Source organism: Epinephelus lanceolatus, chromosome 8, assembly GCF_041903045.1.
Source record: "Epinephelus lanceolatus isolate andai-2023 chromosome 8, ASM4190304v1, whole genome shotgun sequence".
In the NCBI taxonomy this organism is placed as follows: Eukaryota; Metazoa; Chordata; class Actinopteri; order Perciformes; family Serranidae; genus Epinephelus; species Epinephelus lanceolatus.
The window spans coordinates 26,558,461-26,571,905 of record NC_135741.1 but is presented as its reverse complement, the minus strand read 5'-3'; the positions used below and the strand labels follow the sequence as shown (position 1 = coordinate 26,571,905).

At 45.0% G+C, this 13,445-nt stretch overlaps 1 protein-coding gene across 6 annotated transcripts in view; it reads right to left on the bottom strand.

Annotated features, from left to right (window-relative positions):
* samd11 (sterile alpha motif domain containing 11) overlaps nt 1–13,445 on the bottom strand; it is a 96,358-nt gene that overhangs the window by 42,959 nt on the left and 39,954 nt on the right. For 2 of the 6 annotated variants that reach the window (XM_033629515.2, XM_033629517.2), the window contains exons 1-2: nt 12,203–13,374; nt 10,981–11,072 (exon numbers count right to left, since the gene is read on the bottom strand). In XM_033629515.2, coding sequence (XP_033485406.1) covers nt 10,981–11,072; nt 12,203–12,902 — 792 coding nt within the window. In that variant the 5' untranslated portion in view covers nt 12,903–13,374. Of the gene's footprint in view, nt 1–10,980; nt 11,073–11,303; nt 11,410–11,948; nt 12,055–12,202; nt 13,376–13,445 lie in introns of those variants that run through there. The other 4 variants (XM_033629516.2, XM_033629523.2, XM_033629524.2 and 1 more) reach the window with 4 other exon arrangements.

Here is a 13,445-nt window from a genome sequence, read left to right as displayed (position 1 = left end):
GTCTTACTGGAAGACTGAAAAATCTCTAGAGCACTGTCGCTGCCTTTTGCCATGTTTTCAGTGACGCAAAACAAACCCATTTTACATGCTGCGCCTGTCTGACTGTTGCTAACTTTAATGCTGGACAGTATTTACCATGATGAAATAGGCCTAGTCTGCCAGGGGACCTTCTATGACACACTGAGCCCCTTCTCTCCTTCTATTCATCTCTCTCTCTCTCTCTCTCTCTCAGATTCTGAAAAGTTGGTTCTTCCTCATTTGCTAACATTCATGTCCTATTACTGCATGTCACTAACTCGGCTTCTTTTCCAGAAGCTTTGTGCTCCACTGTCTCACAGGTTCCCTTGAATCGAGGCTACGCCTGGATCGTGGGTCGTGGTTACACTGCTGTCATGGTCCTGCCTGATGCCGACTACTACTGCTATTATTATTATCATACTTCTATTATTGTACACATATGATTATTATTGTCACAAACATATACTGCCATATACTAATATTTACTTATATATGCTACCAAAATACTATCACTTTTATAATTATTACTAAAATCAATTTTATGTTGGTGAATTGTTTATTTTGCTACAGAGCTGCCAGGAGTAAGTGGAGAAAAGAAGGGATAAAGAGGAGAGAGTGGCCCTAGGGGCGTTAGGAAGTGAAGCTGGGCGACCTTTAATGTGACCTGAAGAGGTCACTGCAGATTAACATGGCCCTATCACAGAGAGAAGGGAGGAGGGGAAGAAAGAGGGGAGAGAGGCACAGAGGAGGAGGGATGATGGGAGATGGAGAGAGTAGGAGAGACTGAGCCGAGGGAGGAAATTGGAGAAGAGCAAGGGAAGGATAGGCTGAGAAGAAAAGTTAACAGGGAACAGAGGGAGGATGGATGTGGGGTTGTGCTGGAGAGAGCGCCAAAAAGGTGAGAAAAAATACTGATATGAAAGAGAATGTGGTGAGTCAAAACATGAGAGAGAGAAAGCGCCACAGAAGCAAGGTCTGTCCGGTGTGGTGTGGAGTGGACTTGGATTTGAAACTATATTCCCCTCCCTCTCTCTCACTGTGCCTACATCTCTGCTCTTACTCCCGGACGCCTTTAAGCCCTCCAGCTATCCCTTCCACCACACGCAACCCCGCTCACCACCACTCCTCCCTCCTTCCCTCGCTCCTTCCATCCCAGGAAGCGCGGCAGCATGAGTGGCAGGCGGGGGCAGGAGGAGGGATTTGGGGGCTCCTAGCCAAGAGGCAAACAGGTGCAGCCCCTCTGGAGTCTCTCAAATGGCAGACATTAAAAAGAGTTGGGGGGGTGGAAGACAGAGAAAGATGAAAACATCCCCCAGGATGAGCAGGCCACAGAGTTCTGCACATTTCTCTCCCTTTCCCTTTTTTATCGTGCTTTGCCAGAAAAGAGGTTTTTCCTCTTTTCTTCATTCCTGTCGGAGCTTTCTACAAGTTCTGCTCCAGCGTTTGAGGACAGTGGATCACTTTCTGATACTTTTGCTAGTTCCACACGAGGCCTCGCTGTAGGAAGTTAGAGCTGGAGCTCCAACAGGACGCATTAGAGGGAGGAAACAGGAGCACGGCATCATGTCAGAACAACAGAACACTTTCCACGATGCAACTACAGTTACATCTGTCACACACGCACATCTGTTTAATACAAATTCTCCACCTCCAAGTCTCTTTAATGCTTTCTTCGCATTGTCAGGGAAAACACAAAAGTGCACATGCGCACTACCCTCACCACCTACACACACATACCCATGCACAGTCTCACACACACACTCACGCACACACCTGTTCCTGCTCCTTAGAATTCCCCTCCAAAGCAGGGGATTTTACTTGGAGCACGCCAGCAGAACAGTGTATACAAGAATAGTTTGTCTAAGACCAGTCGTGACTGAGGCTGTGTGAGTGTGTGTGAGCATGTAGACAACCACCCACATGGCCGTGACATACCCAGGCTGACAGCCCCCCTCCCTCCTCCCCCCCTTCCTCCCTCTTCTCTCCTCCCGGAAAGCCCCGATTCTTTCTTTAGTGCCACTGACGCAGAACTGGGGGTGAGCTCCCACTGCTTCCGGCAACACTTCCGCAGCACGGGGGAGGGCTCTCCGAAACAAAACACGAAGCAAAACACACCCCTGGCAGCCCACGTAGGAGTGCTCAAAGGAAGGGCGCCTGAACGCTCAAGCGCGTACGTGCACGCACAAACACGCGTGCGTGTGCACAGAGCTGAGGCAACCTTACTGTGTGTGGTCAACCTCCTGTCAGCCATGGAAAAAAGTGTCTCATAAAAGTCCCACTAAAAGCACCTCTATGAATATCACCTCCCACGCTTTCTGTCAGTCAGGCAGCCAAGAAATATATCTGGGCTTCACATTTACACGCAGAAAAAGACACACATACATACAGATGTACATGCATAGGGACACACTGACCAACTTATTACACAATCTACACAGACAATTGAAATGGTCGTATAGGTACATGACAAACACTCAGAAACACTTCCCATGAACACAAATATATTCATAATACACTAATTCTCAAACAGATATGCTCTGAGAGTAACCCTAGCAGTTGAACTTGATAACAATACTAGAAATTTAACTACGAGTTGAACAGCCTCCCACACTAAAAGGCACTGAATGCCATTTAAATTGGTCTGAGATTTCGTTAAGTACTAGAAACACTGTAATCTGAGGTAACTGTATCTACTCAGGTAAGTCTTTAAAAATGCCAATATGTTAAAAGTATTCAAATATGTTGTTTTAAGGACTGAAACATATGTGTATATTCTCCTTTAAAGGTCCAGTGTATAGGATTTAGCAGCATCTAGTGGTGAGATAGCAAGAACTGAAACTTCTTCCGTGTGCCAAGCCTTTTACAATGCTCGCTCAAGGCAGGAATATCGTGCCAGTATGTCACCTCGCTGTTCTGTATAAACGGCGCAATCACGAAATGGGGGACAGAGTTGACTTGCCTTTAAGCTGCCACGGAAGGTAGTAACAGCGCCACGTCAATGTCTGTATAAACAGGAGAGCCATCAGGACAGAACCATGGGCAGGACGGGTGTGACACTTTGACGATGTGTTATGTGCGACCCACCACAGGATATTTAAAAAGCAGCTAGTAGCAGTTAGTGGCTGACTCAAAGAAGAACAGCAGCCAAAAATGTCCAAAAATTGGGAAAACAACGAGATGTGGGGGCTCCTTACCCACTGAACAGAGGACGAGATCAGCCATCATATAACAGAGAAGGTAATTGATTGTTGTTGCCATGTTATGCCACTGTTACGTGTATGTTCTATGTCACACAAGAAGCAGACGCTATTGTCATAAATGTCAAGCCCGTCACACCTCTTCCACGATACCAGCATGCTCTTTAAAACCCCACACTGGAGCTAAATGATGCTGCCGTCACTTGGTGTTGTGTAGAGATGCAAAGGAGGCTTAAACAAGGGACTTAGTAGCCGCCCTATAGTGCGATCTCTGTGTAAAAAGGACTTTAGTTTCAGGTGAGTATAAACCAAAGAAAACATAGTCATGAATAGCATATACTTTTTCTGCCCATAGATGCCCCCTAATTTTACACACCAGACCTTTAATAAGTAGATATGAGTGATAACGCTTAATATTTCTTTTAAAAGCATCTGTATAGCACGGGTTTGGATTAAAAACAACAAAATGCTTTTGTATTAAATAACAATACAGGCTAATATCATAGCTACACGTTGGCCAGCAAAGACATTTAAATTCAAGCTGAAATTATAAGGCAATCTAGTGTTTTCTCTCTAAATTTATTTCAGACTTTAAATGAGCTCTTGGTGGAAAAAGAGGACTAATAAGAGTGTTTTTTTTCTTTCTCCTTGCGTTATTTCCTGAAAGGTGCAGTGCCCTGCCGCTGGCTCCAACCAGCATTAGTGAGCACACACCCACACACACATAAACACACACCCACACTCACGCATACACACACACACACACACACACACACACGCACACACAGCGGTAGCCGCCCGTGACATTCCTGCAGCTGCGGCGCTCTCTCTCCCTCGCACGCGCCCCCCCAGCAATCTCCCTGGGGGACGAATGCCTAATGAGTCACGCGCCTGTCTGCCGTTACCTCGCAGCATGTGTGTGTGTGTGTGTGTATGTGTGTGTGGAGGCGGGATGGCGGGCCGACTTGGCGCGAGCACTAGGGGAAAGGGGGAGGGGGAATGAGGAGACGACAGAGAAGGAGAGAGGAAAAAAATGAGCGTGAGGAGGGTGGGAGATGGGGAGGGGATGAAGCGGTCATTACTGTGCTCACATAAGAGCTCTGAAACAAGGCCAAAACAAACAATTTGTCTGCTGTGTGTTTGTGTGAGCCTGAGATCCAGTCCTACACAAAACACAAATTCTTGCTTTGTTTAGTCTCACCTCCTTATCTCTGGCTCACCCGCACGGAAAGCTGTCCTGACATCTTCACAGGTGCACCCATGAAAGGTGATTAGCTACAAATTTGTCAGCTTTCGTCAAATTGAGATCGCTCAGTATGCAAACCTGATTACTGTGAATAATCAGATTAAAGTAATAGTGTGATTGAAGTGTTTACATGGTTTGCAGTAACCAGATTTCCCCAGTAACCCAATAATAAAGTTAATATGATGTGTTTGATAAGCAGGATAATGTCTGTAAGGATTTGTAGTCGCCGGTGGAAAATCTCTTATTAGTGCCAAAGAACAGGAGGAAAAAGAGACGCTGAGTTGGTCTTTATTGTTTTGCCTTTATTAATTCACAGCGCAGCCTAATACAATCTCTTTTACTTTGTGTTAGTTGTGACATAAAAGCTGTTGTGCTGTCATCCCAAAAATAATTTTGGTGTTTTCTTTTTCTTCAACACTCGCCATGACACTGTTTGTTTATAGAAACACCCATTTGCATCCGCTGCACTCTGAAATGACCTTTCTGGTGCATGTTCGGAATCAAAACGCTGAAAGAAAATCAGACAAAAGGCACACTATATACTATGCAGGCCACAGAAAAAAACTGACAGGCCTTATATTTGCCTAATCTGGTTATAATCAAATTATTAGTGTGCACGTAAACAAACTTTGCTGCGATATGTGCAAGATCCACAACGATCGAGAACGGCTGTGAATGAGCTGCAGATATGTAATTAGAAACATGTTGAACTCCTCTGGCTTAAGAATATAATGCTCATTTAGACACTTATTCGCAGAGGTAGAGGAATAAACACATTCCTCCAACACACACACACACACACACACACACACACACGCACACGCACACGCACACACACACCAAAAGCACACAAACGCACTAGTACTGCCACACTGTATGGTCTCTTATACAGTATAGTAATTTTTATCCCAATTTACCCCATTATATACTGCAAAAACATATCTATATGTGCATATATGTAATAGGAGAACTTTATATAGCATGTGCTATCAATAATGGCATCATTATTGAGTATGGTGAGAATAAAATATTTCCTGTAACACCTAACTGAAACTGCAATGTGTCACATTTTGCAAATTCTGAGCAAAGGTGTGTATTCTCTAACATTTGTGACAGGGTTTTGTCTTTCTGTTCTTGGTTTGCAATGAAAGATATCAACCAACAACTCAATGTAAGTATATTTTTGTCAACAGGTGTGACTTGATAAATTTGATTTTTCATTTGGCATGAAGAGCGTCTCCAACCACAGTTAATGTTCCCCCGCACTGGGAAGCATACAGATAGGTATATTAAAGATATATTACAAACAAACAGATCTTGGCTTCACATTTTCAGCCATTTTTTTTTAAAAGTTTCTGTTCTATTTTGGTTAGACGAAGTCATTTAGATGTTATGGTAGATGTTTTCTTTAAAGTTAGGATTCTGGTTTGATGTTAAAATACTGAGTGCCTACACATACTGCACTATTACATACATATTGTACAGTACATGTTGTACAAAGAACATTCGTGACTTCAGGAATGAAACCATAAATCTGACATGATCAGGAACGAAACTTATCAAGTAATACTACTTATGAATGCAAATCAACTTCAAACTTGCCAAAATAAATCTGAATCTGGATTAGTCCATGTGTTTGTGTGTGTGTGTGTGTGTGTGTGTGTGTGTGTGGTTTATGTACAGACTTTAGGCAACACTTGGTTGTTCAAGGCCGTGTGAGAGAAAGAGAAAAAAAGTGAGAAAGCACTGTAGGGCGGACAGGCATGCGACCAAGTCCCCCGCCTCCACCCCCCCCCCACACACACACACACACGCACTCATGCTCTCCTGCACCCTCGGCCCCCACGCGCTGAGCCGAGCAGGCAGTTGCAGCCCAGTGGAGCGGCACAGGGCAAGGGGGGGTGAGATGGGTGAGCGGTGGGGGGAGGGGGAGAGGTGCACAGAGGGCGAGAGGCGGCGAAGTGGAGGGGAGGAGGGCTCTGCTGGGGCGGCGCTGGGAGGTCAGTGGCGGTGCAGTCAAGCATGCCAGCGCGCTTCTCGCTCTCCCCGCTCCCTCTTGTTTCTTTCTCTCCTTCCTCCTCCCTTCTTCTTTCCCTCTCTGTGTTTGGATAGGCCCACAGAGGCCGCCGCAGGGGAGCTTTATGGACAGGTAACGACTGGGCCTTTCTCTCCCCAGACAAACACGGAAGTGGATGCGAACATGATGCTGTGGTTGGTAAATTCAAGTTGTGTTTTCCCTTGTGTTGGTCCCAAAAAGAGTTACATTTTATCCTGAAATTACCAAAATCTCATGTAAAGACTAACTACACTGCCACACTATCAGAAGTACACCTCTTCCAGGTGTGAGCATCCACTTTGCTGAGGTTTAGAAAAGTCATGCAGCTACACTTCATTTAAGAAATAAAGATGTAGGAAATTTGAGTGATGAGCATCAGCTGTGTTGTGGAGAGGACACCAAGATAAACTCAGATGACCCTCATTTATGCTGGCAAAACAAGAGTTGGCTTTGTCTGTCTTTAATCTTTCCTACACTAACTTTTTAGCACATTATTAGTCATAAAAAGTCACAGAATGAAAAAATATATAATGTGTAATATATAAAAAATATATTACACATATATATAATATGTGTAATATATGTGTTAACCTTGGTTTTAATTTAGGGTATATACATGTATAGAGATTATGATCACAAACAAATCAGACCTCCTCTACTTTCTTACACCTACACTGCTGACACACTTGAATAACACTCAAAAATTGTACATATAACAACACAGATGAATTTTACTTACTACCTAGTACTCCTGTGTTTTCACATATATATACAGTGTGTGTGTGTTTGAGTGTGCTGATGGATGTGTGAAAGTATAACTATGACAGGACATTACTGTCTGCAGAGGCCTGATGTGATAGAGCGAGCCTGCAACTATCAGAGGAAACCACATGGCGAACAACAAACGCAAACACACTCATGTGCACACATACGCGCGCGCACACACACACAGATGTTGGGAGGAGGGTTTGTAGAAATATCGCAGTTGGCTTTGTTGTGATAATCCACATTTGGCTGATAGACAGATGCTCCAACTTATTTTAGCTGCCTGTTAACAGGGTCCGCACCCAAACACACATGCACCCAGTGATATAGTTAGCAACACTTTAAGAAGCGCACACGCAACACGTACACAGCAACACACACACACTGAACTCTATCAGTCTCTGGCATCTTGCTCAAATGCACACCAGTGGAAGCTAATGGCTAATTTGCAGAATTAAACTGTTCGTTTTAACTGAATTATTCATAGATAGAAAAACAACGGGCACGAAAGAGTTTATGTGTGTGTGTGTGTGTGTGTGCGCGACTATTACGGTATTTCTATGCATGTGACACACATTACAAATCGTATCGATCTCTATAAGCGAGATTAAGACCCACGATGCACAGATCATTAGAGTCTCACTTAATCTCTAATTTGTCCGATGCTCACGCACACAAAAGTGCACAAATACACTCGACACGACCACAGTTCTGCACACTTCTGGGCCAATGACCGATTCCAGTGTTACCATAGCAACATGGCCTCGGCAACACACATGCGAGCACAAACGCACAACACATAAAACAGAGGCAGTGTACAGTAGGTAGTTGCTCTATGAAGACGACTACACATCGCACAACAGCTCAACTTCTATTATTTTACTCAATGTGGTGCACTTTGATTTTAATTATCTTTTCCCCATTAACACTATTGGAAGTGGCATTATGAAAATGTAATGAGATAGACTATAAGTTATAGGCAAAAGTGTGTACGTCTGTTTTTGCGTGGATGTGTGTGTGTGTGTGTGTGTGTGTGTGTGCGTGCGTGCGCGCACATGTGCATGTGTTTAATTCCACTTTGCAAGAGGAGCCCTTGATTGGAGGAGGTCTTTACGAGCCGGAGGAGGGGAGTGTAATTTCCTCCCGGCCTCCGCCAGTTCCGCTGAAATAACAGAGCAGAGGAAGCCCAGCTCTCCCGGGAGGAGACACACACAGATACGCACGAACACACACATGCACACACAGCAAGCAGGCAAGTCAGCAAGCCATCGCGGGCGTACAAATAATCACAGACATGCACGCATAGAGACACAGTTACAAACTAAGGCATGAGTATGTGCAGACAAAAACACAAACATACAGAGCCAGGAATAAACTTCAACATGCTTCTCCAGTATAATGTTGTATACATTCAAAAGAACAGACATACGGTCCCAAACACACAAAATAAGCAGCATCTAACAACTTCAAGAGGCAAATTTATATATCAATTAAGGTTGAGAAATCATTTAAGCACCTGATTATCACACAATAACAGGCGTAACAGAAAGCTAACACACCTTGACAGCTAGTTATCAACAGCATATCAATGAGTGCGGATGACATTATCAACATATTTAAATTCCACACTGTCGAGTGCAACAACAGTTCAGTTTGTGTCGTGTCGTTATAAACAGCTTGTGCCGGGGCCGACACAGCAAATTAACTTCCACGAGTTCTGAGCAGGCAGGTGAAAAGTCTTCCCACCAGCTGCTGCACTTTTTTTTTATGATCGCTTGCCTCATGCCTATAGCAAAACAAGATCACTCAAAGTTCAGCTGTCAAACTTTCAAAATAAATGACTGCATGAGGTAATTTGTGTCAGTAGGCAGGCATATAGTGTGTGCTGCGTGTGTGTGTGTGTGTGTGTGTGTGAGTGAGAGAGAGAGGGAGCTCATCAGTGAGGGAGTGCTGGCTGCCATGCCCTGAGGGTAGTCAGTGGGGAGAGAGGGAGACGCCAGTACAGGCCATACAAGTCCCTCTGCCCTCCCTCCTCCGCCTAACCCTCACCGCCTCGCATGGAGCTGCCAGCATACTTAGCCTCTGTGTGTGTGTGTGTGTGTGTGTGTGTGTGTGTGTGTAAAAGTGTCACGGTGATATTCACTTGGTGAGTTAGACTTCAGGCTTCACCACCAGACAAGGAAAGGAATAGAGGGAGGGAAGGCTACAACAACAACCTTAAGGCTCTCATATCCGTGCTTACGTCAATAACCAAGTTTTACTCCGTCACAGCTGTAATTGAAGTGGAACTGCACAAGCCCTAGCAAGCCAAAAGCCAATCACTCTGATATCTGCGATGAGCCCAAACATAAGCAAACACGGTCAAAATTGCAAATCATTCTGTTAAAAAAAATGAAAAGAAAAGACATGAGCGTTCTTCTATCTGTTTTCGGTGCTCCCTGCCTCCCTCAGGTAATGTTCGTTTGGCTGAACCCTATGTGTTAAGGTACAGGTCTTCATTCTTGGCTGTGAAAAATGTCACCAGTTTACCTGTATCACTCAAACACCTCCGGCTTATCTAAACCGCCTTTGCCTTGCGTGCCTTGCACACAATAATCAGCAGTAGCCACGCTCAGTAGCTCGCTAAGCCTCTTACACCCTTCCCTCAAGATTAGTGCTTGGGAGCGACGACAGATGCGCTCCGTGGTGATAAAAACACACACACACACACACACACACACACACGCAAAGACACATACACACTCGCAACCCCGCCGCACCTGTGTGAACAGATTTGGCGACGGTGAGCCGGCAGTGTGCTTGCTCAAAGCTGACACACACGCACACAGACAGACAAACACACACACACACACAGACAGAGCGGTGATGCTGTAATCGTGACACACCTGCAAGGCCTCAAGGTTTGGCACCGTGCCCCTGGCCGAGCCCTGAGGGAAGCACTAGGCAAACAAAAGTTCAGCAGCCAGGTGAGGAAACTGATTCAATGGGACAGAGGAGCCCGACCAACGACACCTAACGCCAGACAGCCACGCTGGACAGCTCAATGCCTCTGAATAAAAGGCTGTTTGATACTCTGCGTCAGTGAAAGGCTGAAAGTGGATTTGATATTCATGCTGAGAAAAATTACCATCAAAGTTGACATGTGTGCCTGTAGGGTCTTCAGCGTCAAGGTTACAGAGAAAGACAATGCTCCAATACTCAAACGCTCACCCACTATTTCATGTACGTAAGGCTGGGTGACAACACGAATATGGTTGTTAGATATTAGTATGCCTTTTCCTTCATCCACACAAGGTAAACTAAATCTGAATTAACAGGATACATGGATTATTGGTAAAAATAGATAAATAAATAAATAAATAAAACATTAGTAACAAAGATAAAAACATTAATTTTAGGCTTTACCATCACAAATACTTCCTCAACACCTTCTCGCACAAATATCTATTCTATAGTAATTTATCTCCGAGCTCTGTCTGCATGCATTGAGCCCTTCGACAAGTTACAACCTCCACCAATGAGGGATATTCTCGACCATGATGAACTATCCCGCATACTCTTTATATTGAATATACACAGCAAAGAAGCTGTCCTCGAGTCAAACTAAAACTATACTCTATCTCATAGCTAACATATTAACTCTACAAGTACAGACAGACAGTGCAGCACCGGCGTGACAGAAGGTGAAATATTCTTACCACTGGAGATGAGATTCGACAGCCAGGACAATCACAGATTGGAGGGTGCACCTGTAAGATTCCTTTGGACATAAGAGTCTTGAGACTTTTCCCTAGTACAAAAATAAAACACACAAAAAGGAGAAACGGTTTTAGTTTGTGCTAACAACCATGGTCTCCAGCCTGTAAACTCATCTTCATGACACAGCATGTGATCAGGTTTTATCAGCTTGCTCATGAAAGGGCCCCTTATCTTCAGCCCACCATCTCAGGACTCAAAGTTTTCGAAACAAATTTCGTCAAAAATCATCCAGTCAACACTGAAGGAGTCCATGCAGACTAACCTGACTTATTTCTCTACATGTCTGCCATGAAGTTCAATTCTATCTATAGGTCAAGTGTGGTGAGCCAGAGAGACAGCAGCCTACTGTCATCTGTCTATAGGAATCGGTATATTAAACTATTAGGCTACCATTTTTGACCTGGGGGCGACATCCTCCCCCCCACACACATCTTAACGCGTATCAGTTCTGCCTGAGTAACCATGTGTGTGTGCGTGAGTGTGTGTGATGAGGGGGTGCGCTCACCATGCGTAATTATTGCATAAAAATACTATGCTATAAATGTCCACATTAAAAAATACCGGAACAGTATCACTGTATTGATGCTGTGATAGTTATTGTACCGGAAAATCTAACAAATACCTACAAAATGCGTCTGTGGATAAAAACAGCTATAAAAGCAATTGATATTTAGTTGAAATCTTTGATTGGTTTCAAAATGATCACATTTAGCACCAACTGTGACGTTGGTTGGACAAACAAAACGCTCCATTTTCTAAAATATATCTCAAACCTAACATGCGATGCGTAAAAGTGTCAACACCCATGCACAAGTGCAGCTGCGCTTAACGGAACGAGTCATCCCATAATGAGGAAAATAAATATTTTAACTGTCACACATTGAATTATCTATGTCTAACTTTTCACCTCAGTCCCGGTGCAGCCTACTCCAAACGCCCCGGTTTGGTGTGTGATCGCAGCCCAAACTGTGTGTCAAAGCCTCGGAGGGTATGTAGAGGATATGCGCCTTTTCTCATCTGTCTCCTTACGCACTGACTGCTGTAACCCTTTCACTCCAAAACTCAGCACCGAACCACGAGACCCAAGTTTGTACCCAGAATAAGTGTTTTACTGATGCCGAGGTGTCCGTTTCTACTAACGACAGTGAAGGTTGTTCTTACCTTTGTGTCTAATACTCCGTTTCCAATCTTTGGCAGTCTCCCGTCCACTGACAAACTGGAACTCGTTGGGGGTGAGCCACTCGCCCCTGTATTTAATTGAGGGTCCTTTACTACCTTGACACAATTTATTGATATAAAGCAAAGCCTTGTTTTCCCCGCACTCCACCTCGATGCACGGCTCCCCGTTGTCGAAGAAGGGCTGAAAGTCGGGGATGGAGGAGAACCTCTCCAGCATTAAGTCGTCCGTGTGATGGTGGAGGTGCTGGTGATGCAGCGCCGAGTCGTGGAGCCCCAAGTACGCGCGGTGATGGGCGAAAATGTGGTCGTAGGGCGGCGGATGCGGGGTCACCACGGGGATAGCGGTGGCATTTAAAGGGGCCAGGTATTCGGACTGGTTGAACGCAGTCAATGCCATGTCGTCTCCATCCAGCCTCTCCTTTTTGATGGCAGGCATGTTAGTGGGAGCCGAGCGCCGGTAACAAGTGAAAAGCTGCTCGCCCGATCCAACTTCAGCGTCCTCTCCGTCTGTGAGTTGGGCTGACCCAGACTTGGAGACGCGCCGCTTGGTTTTACGCAGAGCCCCCGTGTCGCCGTGAGACAGCGGTCTGGTGAAGTTGCCGGATAGATTCCCATTCAGTAGTTTGCAGCTCGCAGCGGCGGCAGCGCTCTCCGCCAGCCTCACAGCTCCTACCTCCCACATTTAATCACACTGGCTCTGTTAATACCTGACATGGTTAGCCCTGAGCCCCGGACATTATGTTACCTACGATGATCATTACCAGTCGCAGCTACGCGTCGTGTCTCTTATTTCTGTGCCTTTGGGGAGACGACTAAGAGATTTTTTTTATATTCACTGAGAAGAGGCACAATTCTGAATCGGCTTTAAAACAACACACATCGATTCAGTAATGGGGAGTTTGCATGTGGCCACGATTCACTTCCACAGCCGGTGAAGACAATGAAAAAAGAAACTGATAACAGCACATTTCTCCAGTTACTTAAACCGATGTGGCATATGGCATTAATCAGAACCACAAGCCAAACACATTAGGGCTTGATATTCCTAGTATTTGCGCAGCGTTAATATAGTTGAAAGTTTGGAAAGAGTTGTTTTTAACCCCTGTGTATGTCGCTGAAGTCACGCTGAAGTTCACAGACCCAGACCAAACAAGATTTGCACTCTCCGCCGCTTCTCAACTTGGCCCATTTAAACAGCGGAGGCTCGGCGAGAGCCGCACAGAGG